Source organism: Gallus gallus, chromosome Z (genome assembly GCF_016699485.2).
Source record: "Gallus gallus isolate bGalGal1 chromosome Z, bGalGal1.mat.broiler.GRCg7b, whole genome shotgun sequence".
NCBI lineage: Eukaryota > Metazoa > Chordata > Aves > Galliformes > Phasianidae > Gallus > Gallus gallus.
Genome location: NC_052572.1, coordinates 27,226,632 through 27,247,789, shown reverse-complemented (window position 1 = coordinate 27,247,789; position 21,158 = coordinate 27,226,632). Strand labels below are relative to the sequence as shown.

At 36.9% G+C, this 21,158-nt stretch overlaps 1 protein-coding gene across 9 annotated transcripts in view; it reads left to right on the top strand.

Moving 5' to 3' along the window:
* The window catches only part of RFX3 (regulatory factor X3), a 130,960-nt gene that overhangs the window by 51,255 nt on the left and 58,547 nt on the right, over nucleotides 1-21,158 (top strand). For all 9 annotated transcript variants that reach the window (XM_015280206.4, XM_040656271.2, XM_046905747.1 and 6 more), the window contains one exon: nucleotides 18,548-18,672. In XM_015280206.4, coding sequence (XP_015135692.1) covers nucleotides 18,556-18,672 — 117 coding nt within the window. In that variant the 5' untranslated portion in view covers nucleotides 18,548-18,555. The remainder of the gene's footprint in view (nucleotides 1-18,547; nucleotides 18,673-21,158) is intronic.

Below are 21,158 nucleotides of genomic sequence, written 5' to 3'. Positions count from 1 at the left end.
GCACATTCTTCTAAAGTAAGCATTTTGTTCAGGATTTCTACTTCTGCAGACAGCAATGCCTGTGTCTTGCAGCACAGCGCAAAGCCCCAAAGCTGTCTCAGCAGTAGTGCATGGCCATCCTAGAAGGCAGTTTGGTCCTGCAATTTGGGGTGTCTTTTTCCAGGATTGGGCTCTTCTTTGCACGTGGCTGAAGATGCACAGGGACCCTGTGGTGAACTGACTCCTAGTATAGGTCGACAGCTCTGAAGTGTGTTCCCACATGGTTGTATGTCTCTGACTTCCTCACAGATCTCCTCTGGCCCTTCCCTCTTCCACATATTCAGAAGGACTTGTTCATCAGAATTGTGATGAAAGGGGCCAAAACCTAATATATCTTTCTGTTTGATTACTTTTGATTCATTTTTAAACCTTAATTGAATAATTTCACTAGATTGTTGTAATGAATGTTTTTGAACTTTTTCTATGTATGTTTTTAAGGTTAGAGAAAGATTTAATGTATGTAGCTTTACACTATATGTTTTCTATATATAGCTTTATACAATCTATAGAGCTACATATGTATATGCACATAAAAAGTATATAGAAGTATAAATGAAACGTATTTCTACATATTTCCTAAGAGAATTTATATCAAGATTTCATATGAATACGTTCTGGCTATTCCCACCAACGCTGAATCTGGGAGTTCTCCCAAAGGCTCAGGATGTTGTTTCAAATGTAGTTAATTGTGTTCTTTGCCATTGTGAGACTTTGTGGACCTAGCAATAATTAATTTCAAATAAATTGGTATATTTGTAAACCTACTTGAATTTCCTTATCTTTGTTGCATACTTCTCATTTAGAGAAGTGGTAGAGCATATAGAATTTGCAGTATACTGGATCTGAACAGGTTACTGTACTATGAGTGTGAGCACTGTTGCCTATGTTGATTTTGTTCTTTATGACTCATTATAAAAGGTGCAATTACACTGCGTAATTTTTTTGCAGTCAATCTCTCCTGGCGTAATAAACAACTTTTATGGAATTGTTTATGTTGTACAAATCCAACTGTTCTCTTTTGAGCTCAGGATGAAACTACGCACACATCCCCCCTCCAGTTTAGTGTTTTCATTTACAGAGTTTTTCCTGATATGTGTGGTCCTAACATTGAAACTGCTTCCACATCGTTCTAAATCTACTAGGGAATTAAGAATGGGAGTCTATGTTGTATGGTCTTTTTGGTGTTGTAAGGTTAGTCACTTAGTAATAAAATTTTACAGCATAACTGTTCACATCTTTGCGTAAAAATACTGAATAAAATCTCATGGCTGTGGTTTATGGAACTTTTTTGTCTATACTTACTGAATTTCTTCTATTTGGTATTTTTTTTCCTGTTGACCGAAACACCTAGCTTATTGTAGCTGCATTTTTTCCCTAAAATAGTGTTAGTTTCAGGACAGTTCATACTGGAAGTATTTCTTAGTATTTTATCCCTGCTGACAACAGAGGGGTAAGAACTCAATGGTCTATGAGCTCCTTTCAGCTTAAGCCATTCTGTGATTCTGGATTCTGTTACGCATAGCATGTGCATGCCTGTAGTTTAGATGTGTAAGTGTTCCCCTACTACACTAAGAGCCCAGGTTATGTGGTGTTCTACTATATCAGTGTTTGGTTTAAGTATTCGGCGTTGTGCAGATGGAGAGGGTGCAGTTCACAGTATCTGGGTTATCTTATTATTTGTTTAAACTTAGTAGAAAGCAGCTTACAAAATAACTCCATAAATTTGTTTTGACTTACACTGTGATACCTCAATACACGTATAACTGTTTATTTTACTTGTCCTACAGTTCAGAAACAAATTTTTATTATTTCTGCATAGAATTTTGTGTTGTTAGTATTTTAGCATGCTGTGTAACACCTGATGTTATTAATAATAGATAAAATAAGTAGGTACAATGGATTTATATTTTATAGCACAATTTTGGTTCTAAATTAAAGCCTAAGAATAAGGTCTTAAGTTTGCAATATATTCCTTGGATTTTAGACTTCAAGCAGCTTCTTTCACCTTAACATACTGTGTCTGCTTAAGTGACAATTGTGCAGTAATTTCTTTGCATGAACTATCTATAAATGGAAACCAGGCAAATAATGATTTTTTGGTATTGATATGAAATCTGACTCAGAATTAGCAATGTTTCTGATACCAAGGGGGAAAATACTATGTAGGTTGGGTTTCTTGTTTGTTTATTTTTCAAAATGCAAAACTAATCTATTTTTAAAATTTGAGTTAGATAGTGAGTGATATGCAGGTAGTGTTCCCTAGGATAGAGAACTTTTCTCCAGAAACATGAGAATCTTGGGAAGGTGGGGAGAGAAAGAGGATGGGAAAGTAGAAAACACTGACTGTGGTAGGAAATCACAGAGCTACAATAAGTATGCCACTGTGACTTTGTTGTTTTTCGGAAAAATGTGTTTCTCTTAGTAAATAGTTTGAAAATCAGGAAGAAAATGTCATTTTTATTTTACATAGTATTTTCTTGCAGTGTGTTAAAGCATACAGCTCAATCTAGTGTTCTACATTTGTATAATTTGCACTTCATAAAGAAATTTTGTTTTGCCTGAAGTGCTTAAATACAGTAATTGAAGTAGCAAATATGACTGACTGCCCTGATTAATAAGCAGCTTTGACATTTCAGTTCTGAATAAGCCATTTAGACTTGGCTTATCTGTAAACATGTTCATTTTGGATATAAAATGGGTGCAACAGAAACCAGAGCATGAATATGTCCATTTTTTAAACTCCTGTAAGTATTGTCATTGAGTTTATTTTCTATATGGTCTCAGTTGAACTACCTTTATTTTTCCTGCCTTTCCAAAGCCATAGATGTAATTGTGCCATTATTTTGATTCACTAAAAATGAAAAACCACTTGGGAACATACTAGACTTTGACATTTTAGCTGACTGTAAGTATTTTAATTATGATGACAGAGTTTGTATCTTTTTTCTTTCTTGGTATGAAAATGGGAATTCTCTTTCCGTGTTATTATTTTAACAGAGGAAACTGTTTAATTTTTCACTTCCAAAGTTACAACTAAGAGAAAATGTGGAGCAGAAGACCATGAAGTATTTGGCATGGGAGGGAGTATTTTTATACTTTGGAATGATGTTATGAAATATATGAAATCAATGTTGAGGAAAAAAAATACTTATGCAAAAAGTAAATCTTGCAATCACTTGGCACTCTATTGTACTCTGTAGCAGAAAGTTGAATTATAATCCAGACAAATGAAGGAGAGCAAAATCATTACTCTTCAGCCGAAATAAAAAGTCAGCCTTTTTCTAGGCTTGATGTAGTCTCTGTTCTACATATCAGTTGATCTCAGATACTAAGACATAAATACTATATCTGGATTGACATATACACTGGGAGAAGTAACTCTTTAGTAGGCTTTTTTAAAACACATCATTTTGCAGAGTCTGGCTATTAGGTCAGTTTTCTTCTGCAGTTAAAAAATTCTCCATATAGTGGTTGAGTTTCTGCATGTTAGTGTTGAAACTTGGCAGAACTACCTGTAGTATTTATCCATATATGCTAAATAAGTGAGTAGCTGAGAGAACTTGGTGTTTTTAGCTATGTTCAATTGATTTGGCATGTTCCAGTTGCTCTTCTAAAATTACTATGTAAGCTCCACATTGATTTGTGTTACAGGTAAAGCAAACTGCTTGCTATTTCTAGAAAAGGTAAGTAGTTGGCTCTATGAAATTGTGGTGAAATTGCATATTTGGTATATTAGTTCTGTAAGTATTAAACTGGCTTCCGTTCTGAAATTCCTTTATGTCAATTAAGTCAGTTCAAAATGATGACAGCAGTGTGTTTGCTCATTCTGTATGAAAAGAAAGTGTAGTGTAATTAGTGTCATTTCTACAATGTAAAGAAGACTCAAGTTAGTTGTGAAACGTTCTTATGGAACCAAAGCTACAAGACAAAAAGTCTGTAGAAATCAAAAAGGACAGTAAGGACAGCAGCTGTGCTAGTGTAACCATGCAAGGTTCTTAGCAGTGAAAGAACAAGTAATTCCCTGTCTCTGTTAGCTGGAGACAATATGGTATCATGATGTAATCCAGTCAGGGTGAAAGAACAAGATTGTGTGTGGTGAAATTCATTATTAAAAAGGCGAAGTTACGTGAAGTGTACCGAGTATGTTATTTCGTACCTCCTACATTTTTGAACTAGTTCTCATTATTTCCACCTGTCAGGTGGTAGAGAAATTTGAGACATCTTTCTGTTTTTCCTCTAACAGTGTTCTTTTCATCTTTTGTTTGTTAAGACAATGTACAGATCCAAATTGTCTTTTTTCTTCTAGCTTGTTTGTTGGAAATATTCTTACCTTAAAAACTCAACATCTTTGTCTTCTAAAGTTTTGTTTCAAACCTAACCTTCAAGTCTAATCCCATTATTCTTTTGCGTTTATCACACAGCACAGTGTATCAAACACAAAGGAACAGTTTTCACTCTCAACATCCCAGCAGTCAGTACCTTCTCTTAGTTTGATTTTGAATGTAGAATCATAGAATCATAGAATCGCTAAGGTTGGAAAAGACCCACAGGATCATCCAGTCCAACCATTCACCCTTCACCAATGGTTCTCGTTAAACCATGTCCCTCAACACAACATCCAAACGCTCTTTGAACACCACCAGGGTCGGTGACTCCACCACCTCTCTGGGCAGCTCATTCCAGTGCCTGACCACCCTTTCAGAGAAGTATTATTTCCTAACGTCCAGCCTGAATCTTCCCTGGCGCAGCTTGAAGCCAGGGAAGCTCTCCTTACCCAAACTTGTCAGCTGCTGCAGTTCATTAGTATGGTTCTTCACTTTCTCTGTACAGAGTTCTCAAATGTAAGTAAAGCTTAAGGAATGAACTTGAACATTCCAGATTTTCTGATAAAATCTCCTCCCTTTTGATGCCTAGAAAATAGCAATAACTAAGAAGCATAATTGCTAGTTAACCCAACGTAGATTATGTAACCATTAATTTGGTATGTTTATTTGTCTCCATCTAAGACATCTAAGACATCAGATGAGTTAAGAACAGGTAAATGAGATATGGAAAGAATATTTATAGTGTTTTTTAGGTTGACATACCTTTCTAAATGAAAGTTTATGTTGTTTTAGACCTGCTGTTTTTTGAGAATTTGAGTAACTGTGCTACAGTATAAACAGCATTTAGAAGACATGTCCCATTAAAACAAAACCAAAAACAATATGATGGCAAAGTAAAGGTCTTCTCATGGTTTTATTAATTAGTAATTTTGAGTTATGGCACACTGACTAGCTATGAAATTTGTTAACACAATTCTGTGTTTTAACACCACTACCCTACCATATCAAGAACTGTATGAAGAAATAGGAGATATTTTAACGCAGTTAATTCTCTTTGGAATGGACTGTGCATGTTGAAAATGCCCACTGGGATTTTTTTGCTCCTTGGAATCTTAATGTTGTAAGACTTCTAGAAGGAGGGGAAGTTGACTGGAGTGCCATGTAACTTAGAAAAGTCTTGCCTTTCTTCAGTTCTGAAGGGGGAGGAGACGTGGACAAATGTTTCTCCAGTAAGTATTATTTGCTACAACTGTCATGTAGAAAATTCTACTTCTGATTTGTGAGTTTGTGATACGTCTGTCCCATAACAAGAAACTCCAGTAACTAGAAAATAATTTGATTTATTACTAGGAGTACTTTGATGTACTTTTTCTGAAGTTATCCAGGTATATCATGCGTTTAGGCGGGAAGTAATTCACCTGTTCATCTTCTATTCAGGAGGCTGTGTATTTAGTTCAGAGGTGGACGTGTTAACCAGAGAAATTGAAGTAAAATGTTTAACCTTAGAATTACAAAAGAATGAGAGTTAAGGGAAGGCTAAGATGGTCTAAATGATTCTTAAGCAGGCTAATTTTGTAAGCTGACATATCTCCAATCTGATAGCACTGGAGGCTCGGAAAACATATATAGCTTTACATAACATCAGTTTTGATGTATTTTATATTGCTCAACATTGCTTTTTATTTCAAAATTAAATGCAATAAAAATGTATTTTAACACTTGTACTCTATTTCTACTACTGGACTGTAGTCCTTAGAACTTACATCACAGAACAACGTGGGCTGGATATGACCTCTGGGGACCATCTAGTCTATCCCCTGCTAAAAGTAGGGTTAAATAGATCAGATTGCTCAAGACATGTCCAGTTCAGTTTTCAGTACTTCCAAGAGTAGGGATGCCAGTTATATCACCTGTAGCATTGTTTGACTACTCTTCTGGCTAATTTGTTCTTTCCTTGGATAACAGTAAGATTTTTCTGTAGACTTCTCAAGTCTAAACAAAATCCATTTTGATTGATTCCTCCTTCCCCCCCCCCTCCCCCCCCTCCTTCATATCAGATTTCCCTAGTATCTACAAAGATACTATACAAATTCTATTCTACTGGTAGCAAATGCTTGAATGCCAGAAACAATTTTAAGTGGAAAGGATAGAGATGCTCTCTGTGGATCCATTAGAAATATCAGATTATGGCATAAAAGCATACAAAACAGGTAGGTAAGAGGTCCCAAACTATTGATATATGTTTGTTTATAATAGATTTATTGAAAATATGGTTAAAAAAAATGCTCATGTAGATTCCGTGCTTTTGGGTCCCATACCTTTTATACCTTTTCTGTGATACTTGGTCAGCTGTTTTCATCAGAATATTTTAGGTTTTTTTGAAGTAGTTAAATTGTGTTTCAGCTATGGCAGTTCAGAGGATCCATCAATGTGATGCGCTTCAGACAGCACCCTGTAATTGAATCATAGAATGGCTTGGGACATTAAAGATCTAGTTTTGCCCTTCCTGCTGCTGGCAGGGTTGCTAGCCACTAAATCAGGCACTAGATCAAGTTTGAAAAGTAGGCCCACAAGAAACTAATGAGGTTCAACAAGGCCAAATGCAAGGTGTTGCACTTGGATTTGGGCAATCCCAGATGTATGTACAGACTGGGAGAAAACATTGAAAGCAGCCATGCCAAGAAGGACTTAAGGGTCCTGGTAGATGAAAAACTTAATATGAGCTAACAGTGTGTGCTTGCAGCCCAGAAGGCCAACAGTATCTTGGGCTACATCAAAAGAGGGGGTGGGCAGGGAGGCACTGTACACTTTTGTTCTGCCCTTGTGAGGTCCTATCTGGAGTATTGCATCCAGGTCTGAGGGTCTCAGCACAAAAAGATGTGGAGCTTTTGAAGTGAGTCCAGAGGCCATGAAGATGATCAAAGGGCTGGAGCACCTCTCCTATGAAGACAGGCTTACAGAGCTTGGCTTGTTTAGCCTGAAGAAGAGAAAGCTCAAGGGAGCCTTCCAAGAGAGCAATTGCAGCCTTCCTGTGTTTAAAGGAATCTTATAACCAGGAGGGAAATCAACTTTTTACATGAGTAGATGGTGATAGGAAGAGAGAACGGTTTTAAACTAAACTAAGGGAGATTTAGATTGGATATCAAGGAGAAATTTTTCACTCCATGGGAGGTGAGATGCTGCAAAAGATTGCCCTGAGAAGCTGTTCAAGGCCAGGCTGGGTGGCAACCCTGCACATGTCGGGGAACTGAGACAAGATAGTCTTTAAGGTTTCTTTCAACCTAAGCTATTCTATGATTCTCTGTTTCCGTAAGGTAATCAGTTACTCATTTGCTGTCCTGCAAGACTTACATCATTGTCTCCCAAACTGAGGGAAATGAGTGAGATTTTATCTAGTACATTCAACCTGGAATAGTATACATAGATTACATAGAATTTTCCTTGTTGTAACCTTATAAATACTCCAATATGAATCTTGTCTCTCAGTTGAATAGGGAAATGATTTAGGTTAGCATGTTTGATTTAAGCCATAATTTTTGTTTACTGTTGTCAGGTCAGTCTTTTTGCAATTTTGTTGAACTCTCTTTCCTTGAAAATTGCATAGAAGCAAGACAACTGTAACTTCTGAATTCAGGAAGTGAATAGATTTTGCATCATTTCTGTGTTATGTTTTCCACATCCTAGCCTTAATGTGTTTAGATCATTCTTCTTCTGATAACTTCCAGTGTGTCAACTGCATTGTTAACTAAGATTCATAAATTTCAGAGTAGTATTCTGTATCTTGGGAAGTCAGGAGAAAAAAGAAAAAAAAAAAGTGATAGAAATGGAGAGAAATGGAGTGGAGATTAATCACTGGAGATTAAGTGTCCAAAAGCTGGAACAGTACTGTGATGACGTGTCATACTTTTTTTTCTTTAAACACACTTATTTGACTTAGCTGTCATAGACTTAGCTTTGTTGGCTGCTGCTAACTACTAAAACATGTATTTTTTAGTATATAAAATTTACATTTACTGTAATGCATTCCTTTCAACTATATGGCAAAGATTAAATATGCATTTCAATTACTTTCAAGATATTTTATACATGGGTGACATCACATAGTTATCTAGGTACTGTAATATTCTAAGCACTTCAATTAAATATTGAATGTGTTTGAATTATAATATGAAAAAAAGATCAGTGCTTTCTGCTTGAAAATCTTTTGAGCTGTGTGTGAGCATGTAACATCAATTCTAATGTTTTCAACTACTTTGACTTTTCAAAAATTTAAACAAAGCATTAGCCATTTGGAGTATGTTTCTATGATGAGCAGGCTTTGAAGCAATCTTTGTTCAAAACTAAGGTAAAGGTGCCCCTATTACTTTTCCCATTATACATAGAATTTCTTATTAGAACTGGTGTTCTCTAATTTGACATAGAGTAGCAGTAGCATGATGGTTTGTTTTGCTTTCAGCTGTTTAATCTTTAATTTTGTACATAGTCCTAAATTTAAAGCAAATCTTCTACTATTGAGACACTTTTCGTCTCTTGAATGCTCTAAAAATACCCTTAAAGAGCTCTTAATCATTATTTAATCCCTCTAAGCTCTCTTTACTATCCAGCCATTAAAGATTCTAGAACTCCTAGTTAGCCAAATGCTATTTATGTGAACCCAAATCTGTTACACTTAGGTGGCTGGTGGGTGAAACCTGTGTTGTTTTGTCTACTTGTACCATTCCAGTTTCTTGATTTAACTCATCCCATCATCTTTTGTCTTCTACTGCTCCTGAGTTGGCAAGGAAAAGAAGAAAGTTAATAAAGTAATCAGGATAATAATCCAAGGATGAGAGGGGTTTCTTCTATGTACTTACTGAAGAAATGGCTAAGTAGAGGGTTTGGAAATTATCATAGATTATTGCTATTTTAATAACTTTTAAGCCCAAAGAGTTAAGTGGCCTGTAGGGGTAATCACAAAATAAGTAATCAGTAATAATAATGGCAGTTTATTTAATAACAGTCACAGTGCATCACAGGTTGTTTATGTTATGGGCTGAAGCTTATCTGAATCTTTTCAGTAATGTCTAGTGACAGGACAAGAGGTAAAGACAAGAGTGGGAACAAACTTGAACACAGAAGGCTTGGTGTGAACACTAGGAAGCACTTCTGTGCTGTGTGGGTGACAGAGCATTGGATAAACTGTGGAGTCTCTGTCTGTGGAAATACTCAGAAGTTGTCTGGGTGCGGTCCTAGTCAACTGCTGTAGGTGCCCCTGCTTGAGCTGGGGCTTGGACCAGGAGACCTCCAGAAGTCCCTTCCAGCTTTAACCCTTTTGTGAAAATAATGCAGGAAGCATCACAAACATGTATACCAAAAAAATGTGTAGCATGGATGTAATGCACAGAGAACAGAAACAATTCCCTGTAAATATCGTTTACTCTGTTAATCTAAGTAGCTGTTTCCAGTGACTATAATACTTTAACTTTCCATTTTATATTTTGATCTACTGAGTGATGAAATGAGTGGTGTTCCCCAGGGGTCAATATTGAGGTCAGTCTAGTTTAATATCGTTGTTGATGATCTGGACCAGAGGATTGAATCCACCCTCAGTAGGTTTGGAGATGACACAAGGATGGGAGGAAGTGCTGATATGTCTTGAGAGTAGGAGGGCTCTACAGAGAAATCTGGATAGGCTGTAGGTTGAGATCAACTGTATGAAGTTCAGCAACATCATTGAAGAGCAAGTGCCAGGTCCTGCACTTCAGTCACAACTCCAAGCATCACTACAGGCTTAGGACAGAGTGGCTGGAGAGCTGTGTGGAGAAAAAGGATCTGGGGGTTTTAGCTGACATCTTGAGCCATCAGTATGTCCAGGGGGCCCAGAAGGTCAGCAGGATCCTGGCTTGTATTGAAAATGGAGTAGCCAACAGGACTGAGGAGGTGATCGTCCCTCTGTACTTAGCGCTGATGAGGCTGCACCTCATATACTGTGATCAGTTTTGAAGACAGAAGTACAAGAATGACACTGAAGTCCTGGAGCATATGCAAAGAAGGGCAATGAAGCTGGTGAAGGGTCTGGAGCACAAGTCTTGTTAGGAACAGCTGAGAGAACTGGGATTGTTTAGTCTGGAGAAGAGGAGGCTCAGGGGAGACCCTACTGCCCTCTACAGCTCCCTGAAAGGAGGTAGTACTGAGGAGGGGATTGGCCTCTTCTTCCACCTAACTAGCCATAGGACAAGGGGTAATGGCCTTAAGTTGAGCCAGGGGCAGTTCCGACTGGGTTTTTTTTTCTGACCAGTTTTTGTTTTCAACTGCTTTTTCCGGGGCTATTAATCTGAACAAAAATATCCAGTCGCAATTTTTTAACTAAAGCAGTAGACTACGTCCTATGAGAAATGCAAGAACTGAAAAAGAAGCACTATATAAAGAATTCGGTATACTTTGCAATACTGATGATAGCCCTGGAAATGCATACAGATATCTAACTTCTTTTCATTGTTTCTCATGCTCTGTGCCTTCGTGTACAAGCACTTCAGAGCAGCAACCCAGCCCAGTAGGGGTGTAAGTGGTTTATCTATACTGGTAACTTGTAGGACTTTCTTGCTTACATGCAAATGCTTGAGGTTGTACCACTTAAGCCCTGTTTTGTTGATTACATGTTGCCTTTCATTCATCTCACCGCAGGCCCTTTGTTCAGTCCACCACCTTCTTACAAAACTGCTGGTAACTCTGGCCACTTTTTCCACTTACAGAATCTCTGGTTGAAAGATTAGTCTGGTAATAGAATTAAAGTAACTGATGAGTTGCTAGATTTGTTTTCTGTAAGTGTTGTACCTGCTAATATTATTTCAGTAAAACACCTCTTCAGGAGTTTTGTTTTGTCCTATTGTTTGTGAAGGTAATCTTATTGCTGATGTGTATTGATATGTAGGCCAGATGTGTAATATTGATATATTGCCTAGCAGGAGCAAATGCAGTTTTGAAGTGTTTGCAGATAAAATTAGTAGGTAGATGAAAATGAAAGAATTATGACAGTCATTCAGCCGAAGTGTCAATGTGCTTGTTCCCTGTGATCTTCTGGAAATGTGGAATTTCATTATGAAATTGTTGACAAGTTGTTGACTTTGTTAACAAGTATTTTTCTTAGATGCTTAATTAATATGATAGTACTGACATCGTTTTTGATTTTTATTACTGTGTTTTTGGTGGAGTTGGCAACAGTAACCATTTCCACTGATCCCTTCCAGTGTGTGTATATCTGTGCTTCCTCTTGCTATTACTCTGCTATTGTAGCATTATGCTGATGTAAAGTATATGTGAACACACAGTATCATTTTATATTCTTTATTCTGTGCCAGTCAGTTAATCACCACTCATCCCATAGATCCTTAAAAAGATTAAAAGATTAATGAAATCCATGTTGTTAACTGAAATATTTAGCAACTCATCCTTATAGCAGCAGTGTTCATCTGCTTGCTTTGGTGTAAGAATCTTAAGGCAAGCAATCAAACAGTGTTTAGTAAGAAATTGGTGTTAGAACATGGAAATATGTTAATATTCTACAAGTACTTACAATATTACCTTTTGTCACTGTGAATAGCATGTATAAACTTCCTACTTTACAGCTAATAACTACAGTTGGCTCCTTGTATTCATTCAGCATCTCTTGTTTGAAGGCTGTTATTCATAAAACATTTGTTTACACAAATATTAAAAAGGAATGCTTATCTAAAACTCTAGGGTATTATTAATACTTGTTTCAATTTATACTATTGGTCAGGAAACAAGTGTTCTGGATTACTTGTTGGATTATTTGTTCTAAGAAGCTTTCCTTTGCTGTGAAAACACATTATATAGCTAGAAATTCTTCATAAATGTACTGATGATTCATCATTATAAATGCTTAAGATATGCAGATAAGCTTTTTATTCTGACCATTAAAAGCATATCATTACTGCATGTTATTACAAGGTCTTGTTCACTTTACCTTCTGGTTTATTTAGCCTTCAAGAGAAGAAAAAAGAAATTTCCTACCACACTTAAAAGTAAATAACACATTCCTATTTTCTGCCTTGCTGCATTATTTTGTGTAGACAATAAAGCATATGTACATACGTAGCTGAACAAAACTTTTGAAAACTCTAGCAGCTTAAAAAATAAGTTAGTTCAGCATGAAGTAGTCCAGTAGCAAAATAAATAGTAACCATTAATATGACACTTTTTAACAATCTTGTTTGATTAGTAATTGATAAGAGTTAGACTACTCAACCATTTCGTCTTGATATTTCAAGTCTAGAAAACAGAAGGAAATCCCATTGAATCTGAGTGTATAAAAAGTGCAAGAGAACTTAACAGACAATGAGAAATACAGAATATGCAGGAAAGGGGTAATTTTCCTCATAAGACCTTTGCTTGTATTCTGTCTGCTAGACTGAAGAACTAGTAATCTCATCACATTTAGCAGCTGGGCTTGGGCAATGTATTTTTCTCACTTGGAGGGGTTAATTAGCTTTCTTTCAAAATGTGCCCTATGTAGCTTCCATCCACATGATACAGCAGGCTCTGGCTATACAAAGCAAATTCATTAACAGGTGGGTGTGTCCAACTCTTTAATTAGCCAGAATAAAAAGAATCTTTATCAAACAAGCATCTGTTACTTGTGATACACCTGACTGCCATTAGGCTAGGATGGTATCTTTTCTGATGAAATATACAGTACTGTTGCTTATATGTAGCGGAGGTGAGAAATGAAGAGACCTAATCTAGATAATCAAAATGTGTTCAAGGAACACTAATGCAATATAAAACAAATATGTTGGGTGACTCAGGAACATGTTAGAAAAACTAATTGTGAATAGGAAGACAATAAAAGTTTACTTTCATACTTTCTATGTGGCATCTGCAAGAATAAGTCTGTAAGGTATAATATGTCATAGTGAAGAACTGTATTTAGATTGTATTTAGATGTTGCTCAGAGCCCTGTCCAGCCTGACCTTCAATGTCTCCAAGGACAGGGCTTCCACCACATCTCCAGGCAATCTGTTGCGATGCCTCAACACCCTCCCTGAAGAAGACTTTTTTCTGGAAAATTCTACCCAAACTAAATCTTCCCTTTTTAAGTTAGAAACCATTTCTCTTTGTCCTATCACAACAGATTCTGTCCTCTTCTTTCTTGTAGCTTTCCTTTAGATACTGAAAGGCCATTATCAGGTCTACCCAGAGTCTTCTCCAGTCTGAGCAGCCCCAGCTCTCTCAGCCTGTCCTCACAGGGGAGGTGTTCCATCCCTTTGATCATTTTTGTGGCCTTCTTCTGGGTGTGGTCCAACAGGTCTTTGTCTCTCCTGGACAGATGACTCCACACCTGGATGCAGATCTCCAGGTGTGATCTCACCAGTGCAGAGTAGAGGGGAAGGATCACTTCACTCCCTTGACCTGCTGGCCACACTTCTTTTGTGCAGCCCAGGCTGTAGTTGGCTTTCTGAGCTGTGAGGGCATGTTGCTGGCTGGTGTCCAGCTTGCCACCAGTACTCCCAAGTCCTTTTCGGTGGGGCTGTGCTCAATCCTTTTGTCATGCTCCAATTTATAGGAGGGAGAGGAGGTTATTTTAATATATGTATACCCAACAGCGAGATTAAGACACAACGGGTCAAATGTTAGCCCGACCACTTTATTACAAATCGTAGTTGCTTAGGGATATGGAGAAGGGAAGATGGGCGATAGAAAGGAGATAAAAGCAAGGGGTTTGTAGAGAGCAAGAGAGAGATAGTCACCACCACGTGTCCAACGTCATTCGTAGTAGGTCCATTGATCTCAGGAACTTGTCCAGTCACCACGGGGGATGGGAGGAAGCCAGGAGGCTTTGCAGCAGGCAGGCCCCGGGTGGGGGGGGCAGGGGGGGGAGGGGTGTTCTTCCAAACAGGTTTTTCCCCTCTTTGGGAGTTCTTCTCCAAAGTCCTTAGTTTAGTGAGGGCCTTTTATCCCCCATTTCTCAGTTGTTTTTTCCTCTACTTTCTCTCTGTTGGTGTGACATACCTGGCCCAATAGATAAGCCAGCAGGGAGTGGTGCCTTCATTGCCGTGCACAAGCATTATCACCTTTTGCAGTGGTCAGCTCCTTCAAGCTGCACCTCCAAAAGAGACTGCTTGTCCCCCGATTCTGCTTATCTTTACAATCATAAGCAGAGGTATTGTGGCGCGGTGACACCCATCATTCGCCCCCCTAGATAATTCGCAGTTGTCAGCTAGACTTTTATCACCAGCAGGGCCTCACAAAGTAAGCTTTGAGACAGAAAAGAAAAACGGTTTTATCTTTCACAGCTTTTCATCCCCCAGTAGAAGTGTACTGTGACACTGAGGTAGAGCAGCAAATCACATTGTATGGGCTTAATGCTTAAATGCATAGCTGGCACCAAACTGGCAGCGTGAAGATTAAATGAACTCAGTCACCAGTGCACTATGATCACCGCCTCTGGCTCAACCTAAGGCCATTACCCCTTGTCCTATGGCTAGTTAGGTGGAAGAAGAGGCCAATCCCCTCCTCAGTACTACCTCCTTTCAGGGAGCTGTAGAGGGCAGTAGGGTCTCCCCTGAGCCTCCTCTTCTCCAGACTAAACAATCCCAGTTCTCTCAGCTGTTCCTAACAAGACTTGTGCTCCAGACTCTTCACCAGCTTCATTGCCCTTCTTTGGATATGCTCCAGGACCTCAGTGTCATTCTCGTACTTCTGTCTTCAAAACAGAACACAGTACTTGAGGTGCAGCCTCACCAGTGCCAAGTATAGATTGATGAGACGACAAAATCTGAAGTTTATCAGGTCAGTGTAGCAGTGCTGTCTGTATTGTGGGTTGTCCAAGGACAGGCCATGGGATTCCCAGACATGTCTTCAGTTCTCCATTGGAGTTCTCTCACACAAAGCTCTCGATTTACTCTCATGTGTCCCTATAATGTCTTATATATTATTACTGTGGACACTGTCACTTACAGGACTGGGTTCGAAGTACCTGATTCTTGGCTACCCTGTTCAGCATCCTTCAGTGCCTGACAGCAGGCTGTCATCTGGCACTGGCACTTGTGGTCTGCCTGTCTCACAGCTTCTCCACAGAAACTGATGACTGACTTACAATCTGGATATCCTCTGTTCTTGTCACAAAGCTGCTCTTTTTCTGCACTAATGTCAACTAGACACTCTCCCTAACTAGTGCTGCAAAGACAAGAACGTATGATATTCCATTCTTAGATTGAAGAACCCCAATCTGGTATTTTGAGCATCTTGAATTGCAGTTGTAATGATCAAGAACTGTGTCTGAGATGTGGTGTGGTAATTAACATAGATGAGGCAATATGGATATCTGACTGTAGTTAGCATGCTTCCAGTGATTGATATGTTTGTATACTGTAACTGGGAAAACAGCATGTAATTACAAGTAAAGCTAACGGGTGTTAGGAAATAATGCAGTTTAGTTCTTTTTGATTGATCACTTTTTCTTCCTAATGGAGATGCAAAATAGTATTTTTTTCTCTAAATAATTTCAATACAAAAAAAAAAAAGTTTTTGCTAATAGTCAACTTTGCTTTCTAAGCAGTAAGTAAGATATATAAGTAAGTAGTAAGAATATTTCTTTACAAAAATCTTTGGCTTTAGTATTTGAAAGATCATCTGCAAGGGGATTAAATGCAAACTGAAGCTCACAATTTCCTGTAACAGCTAGTTTCATTGTTTTTCTTCTTTTAAGAGTTTCAAACTTATTACCTAGGTTTTTTTTTTCTTATTTGCAGTGGCTTTATGCTGAGCAAGAACTGATTAAAACTTGCCTTGTTCAATTTAGAAAATGGTTACATTGTCTAAGCAAAAGTTAAGTAAAATGTTAGAGCTAAAATACTAGTATTCCACTGGGAATGTTATTGTTACAACAATTTTTATGTTTTAGTAACCCCCAAAAACACTCACTATCCTATTGTGCTGTGCTATGACTCTCTTCAAAAGGTATGATGATCAGTGTTATGTATATTATTGCCATAGATAATTGTAGGCATATGTATATAAAACATAAGTTCTCTTTTTGCCTTTGTTTGCAAAAAGTAGTTTTCTAACTCTCTAACTCAGTTTATTTACAATGTGGAGAAGTTTGATTTTGTGTACCTACAACTCATTTTAAAAAATGATCGCATTAGAAAACAGAATTTTCTTCCAGGACTGTATTACTGGAAATTGACTGTTCTTGTTAATATTATTCAGTTAAAATAGACTGATACGTGAAATGCAATGGTGTTCTTCAAATTAAATAATTTTATTTTGGATTTTATGTTGTGTTTTCTACAAACACACACAAAAAAGGGATGGAATTTGCTCTTTCACGGTAAATGCATTTATCCTGAGGACACCCATTTTTAATTAGAATTTTAAGTCCTTATTTAATTAGGATTTTTATCATTTCAGTAGTCATCTGTGAAGTCTGGTTTCTTTCTGTACTCTAATTTTTGTCAGGTGTGCTGTAAAAAAATATAGAGGTCAGTCATTCAGTCATCATAATAACTTTGAGAGCTTATTGATTTGCCTCAGACAAGTTTGATCATCAGTTTTTCCGTCAGAATATTTCAAAAACAGTTAAATCTCTCATGTACCATAGGCATGGATCCACAAAGTTTAAGCCAGTGTTGTTCCCAACTGGCAAGGTCCTACCTCTGTCCCTTACCCCATGCCAAATTTATATGCCTCTTTCTTGCGCAAACTAATTTGCATGCACAGTGAGTCAGGAGGAGGGACTGCAGAAACCTGGCTTTAAATCAGGTTAAGCTACTTTGGAACACAGCTTTGAAAGGAAGAAGGAAGGTCTATTATTGCAGCTGGTTCAGTAGTCAAGCAAGGAGAATATTGAATTTTCTGATGAGTTTTCTAGGTTTAGTTGTGCAATAACAAGTTCTTCCTCCTATGACTTAGTATGCCCCTGAGTCATTACATTTTCAGTGATGGTTTTGTTTCAGAAAATATTATAGGTCTTCTTTTTTTTTTTTTTTTTTTTTTTGGAGGGAGTTCTTTGTTTGGGGGAGATTAAATGATACTTTCTTCCCTGCTAGCCATCTGTATCTAGACTTTTCATAGGAACTTACTTCAGTGTGGATTGTAATAGTACTAATTTTTAGTGATACTGGTCCTCAGCTTGACAAAATGTGCTGGTACTAATATAGATGAATAGAGATTAAGGCAAGTCAGATTTTGGATAGCATTTAGGTTAGGCACTACTACTGTGTATTTGTTCACTATAATCCTTCACAGAAGTACACAGGCTTCTGTTCTGAAGGTATTAGGCAATGAAGTAACTGCCTCAAATGGTTATTATTCATACTGGTTAATAACCCACTGCAGTTATTTTATTTTTTTAATCTACTTCCTGATTTTCGTTTAATGTTGGTTTGCCTTCCAGTCCATTGTATTGCTATTTCTGCTACACAAAATTGAAGAATCCCATAGTTCCCTGTATATTTCCTAAAGCCTTCCCCAGTTGTCTTTTTGATAATAAGTTTTCTTTGTAAGGCATTTTCTTGGTCTCTCACAATTTTTGTGTTGAATCCAGATTCCAGTTGTTCCTTTTAAAATGTCGGTGTCAAAGTTCTTGCTGCTTTTCTACTACTTATGTACCTCTGTATGGTTTTGTTGGCAATGAGTTTCTTCTTCTCATAATTACAACTACAATGATTGATTTAATACTTTCTACTGAAGGTTATTTGAGTTCTTTTTCACTGTGACTCATTACATGCTTTTCAGAGTCTTTCCGGATTATATCCCTTCACTCTGTAGTCTGTTGGTTTAGCTTTGAATTTCATACAGACTTTTTAATGTAATTTAGAAAGACAGAAAAGGAAAAGATTTGAATATTGACCAGCTATCTACAAGTCTAGAGAAGACTTTGCTTACTGCTGAGTTGTCCCAAAGTGACAAAACGCAGATATCTAAGTGAGATATTTCTGCATATGTAAATAAAAGACGTTTTGAACATAAGTAAGATGATACTAAGATAAAAAAAACATTTGCAGTATCTTGTATGCTAGTTGGGAAAAATCCTTTTAGCTAACACCAAGGTTGATACTATGATTCTATGATCCGAATAGGGTAACAAAACCCCCAAATTGATGTGCTATACTAAGTGCCAAAATAATAAAATAAATAGACACACTAACCTTTTAATTTTGCTTCTTAATTTTACACAGAGACCACGATGCAGACATCAGAAGCTGGGTCGGATACAGGTTCAACTGTGACTTTACAGACATCTGTGGCTGGCCAGGCAGCAGTGCCCACGCAGGTAGTACAGCAAGTACCAGTTCAGCAACAGGTAGGTGGCTATGAGCTGTGGGAAGATTAAAAAAAAATCAGGAGGGGTAGTTCTTCACAGTGTAGTGAAGAACATGATATTGTAGAAGGCTGCTAAGTGAACTGTTTTGCCCTGCTTTAATGTTTTTATTTTGCTGGAATTAAAATAGCTACCTAGGAAGGCAAGCTGTTTTTAGGGTCTGTTCTTTATGCTAAGGCATCTGGCAAGCACCAGTAATACTCCGTGTGATTCTGCCAGTAGATTATTCTATACTTTATGGAATAACTAATAGAAATCAAATTTATATTACTGAATATTTACATTTATGCCTTTATATAATACATTTATGATACTGCTGCTTATATGATTTCTTCTTTAATTTGCAGTTCCAAGCAAGTGCAATATAAATGTAAAAAATGCTTGATTCACTGCAGATCTTTACACATTGTCATGAAAGTATTTGTGATAAGGCAATATGTAATTCATTATGTGCATGTGCCAGAAAAGTAGGAAGACTTGTGTAACAGCCAGCACAGTTCATGTCTCTCTCATATGAGGTGGTCAGTCACTTACACAGTGCCCACAGGCTCGATGAGAATGGGAGGGAAAAAGGAAAACTAGAAGTTTGAAAGTAGGGACTAAATATGAAAGCCATGACTGTTGTCCAAGATTTTTCCTGATTACACAGAAATTAGCTGTCCATGTGACAGGTAATCTGAGTGATATCTGATACTGGTTTTCATCGAAAGTTGACTTGACAATTTCAGAATCACTAACATGGAAACAGGAAGTAATTTATTAAATATTGTAATCTGTTCTCTAAATTATTTTTTCAACGTTTTATCAAGTACAATTCTAAAATACTACTCTCATAAACATTGATTCGAATAAAGACCTTTTGATAGTATGTCAGTCTTTATTTGATGCCCTCTGGATGCTTGAGCTCAGTAACCTCTTCAGGAGATTTTGTCTGGTTAGTTATTTTTTAAGCTCTGTAAACTATAGGATATTTTTTCCTTATGAAACATGATCTATATAATCTGTCATATTTTTTATGTTCATGTATTATGACAGATCTTTACTGAATGTAATTAATGTGATTTGCTGTTCGTTACTTCTGTATTTCAGCTTTTCAGATAAGACATGGCTATACAGAGTGATACAGACTTGCCTAATAAATCAAATATGTTACCTTTATGGTGATCTAATTCACATATTGGATTTGATCCATTTATAGGTCTGATCAGTGTGATGGAATATCACTAACCAGTTAGTGGCATATAAGACACTTCCTTAGTTCTAATCACTGTACTAATTGAGCTGTAAAGATGGGATCTTCTATGCATTTCTCTATTATCAGCTAAAGAATGAGTTTGGCTTTGACGTTTATAGACCTTGCTTGTGCAAAATTACTACTTTCCTGAAAACTTGTAGAATATATTTGGCTCTATCTTTTTCCCACATTATTAATGCATTTAGCTATATCATCTACTCTCTATTGGATGTTATTCCAATTTATCAGTGTAATACTCACATCAAAATACAGAAGTCAAGGGGTGGATTAGGTTTTTTTCCTTGCTTGATTAGGCCTTAGATTTATTCTTATTGCAGTATGCAAGTTTGTAAAACTGACAGTTGCTACAGCTCCTTCATTTAGTACTACTGCTTCAGAGTATTCCCTTTTAATTCCATGTTCCATTGGTATTTTGTATTGTTTTTCATTGTGTTTATGTTAAATTATATTTTTTTTAGAAGTCTAACAGTCAGAATCAACATAGTGTTTCAAAAAAGAAAGCTGAATGGATCATCTGAGCCAAGAAAGAGAGTTTCTTGCAAAATATTGCAGGGATCAAAGAGTAAATGAGCATGTGGAACAGTCAATGCAAACTGTATTGCAATAATTAAAACATGGCATGTGGGAGATATCTGTTTAGAGAGAAAGAAAATAAAATTGCTGATGTTTTCTCAGTAAATCTGTAATCTAAAAGATATGTATGTGTGGTGAGGGTAAAAGGAAGGGTGAGGATGTGAATGTGGTATGCCATTAGAAAATGTGAAGTTATAGGGTTAAAAAAAAAAAAAGGAACATCAAACACTGAAACAATCACTTTGTTGGAGAAGTTGTAGATGTGATCTATGCTAAAGAATTTTCTATGTATGAGTTGCATTTGCCAAGAATTAATATTTAGCTTTATGTATATTCATTAAGAGCAAGCCACTGTGCCTAAAGAAAATAAGGAGGGAAAATGCTGGTTTCAAAAATCATTCTTCTGATGGGAGACAGAGGCTTCGTTATTTCTACATATTCAGTTACAAATGTTGAGAATGCAATGGAAGGTTTTAGGTGAATAACATATAAGGTATACATTTTTTTTTTCCTATGGCTTATATAAGACATACTTGATAATAATACAGTCAGCTGTATTCACAATACATGTGCATGAATATTCACATTCAGATTATATTCTTAAATGAATGTTATTTACTAAAATAATAGGTCATTTTTG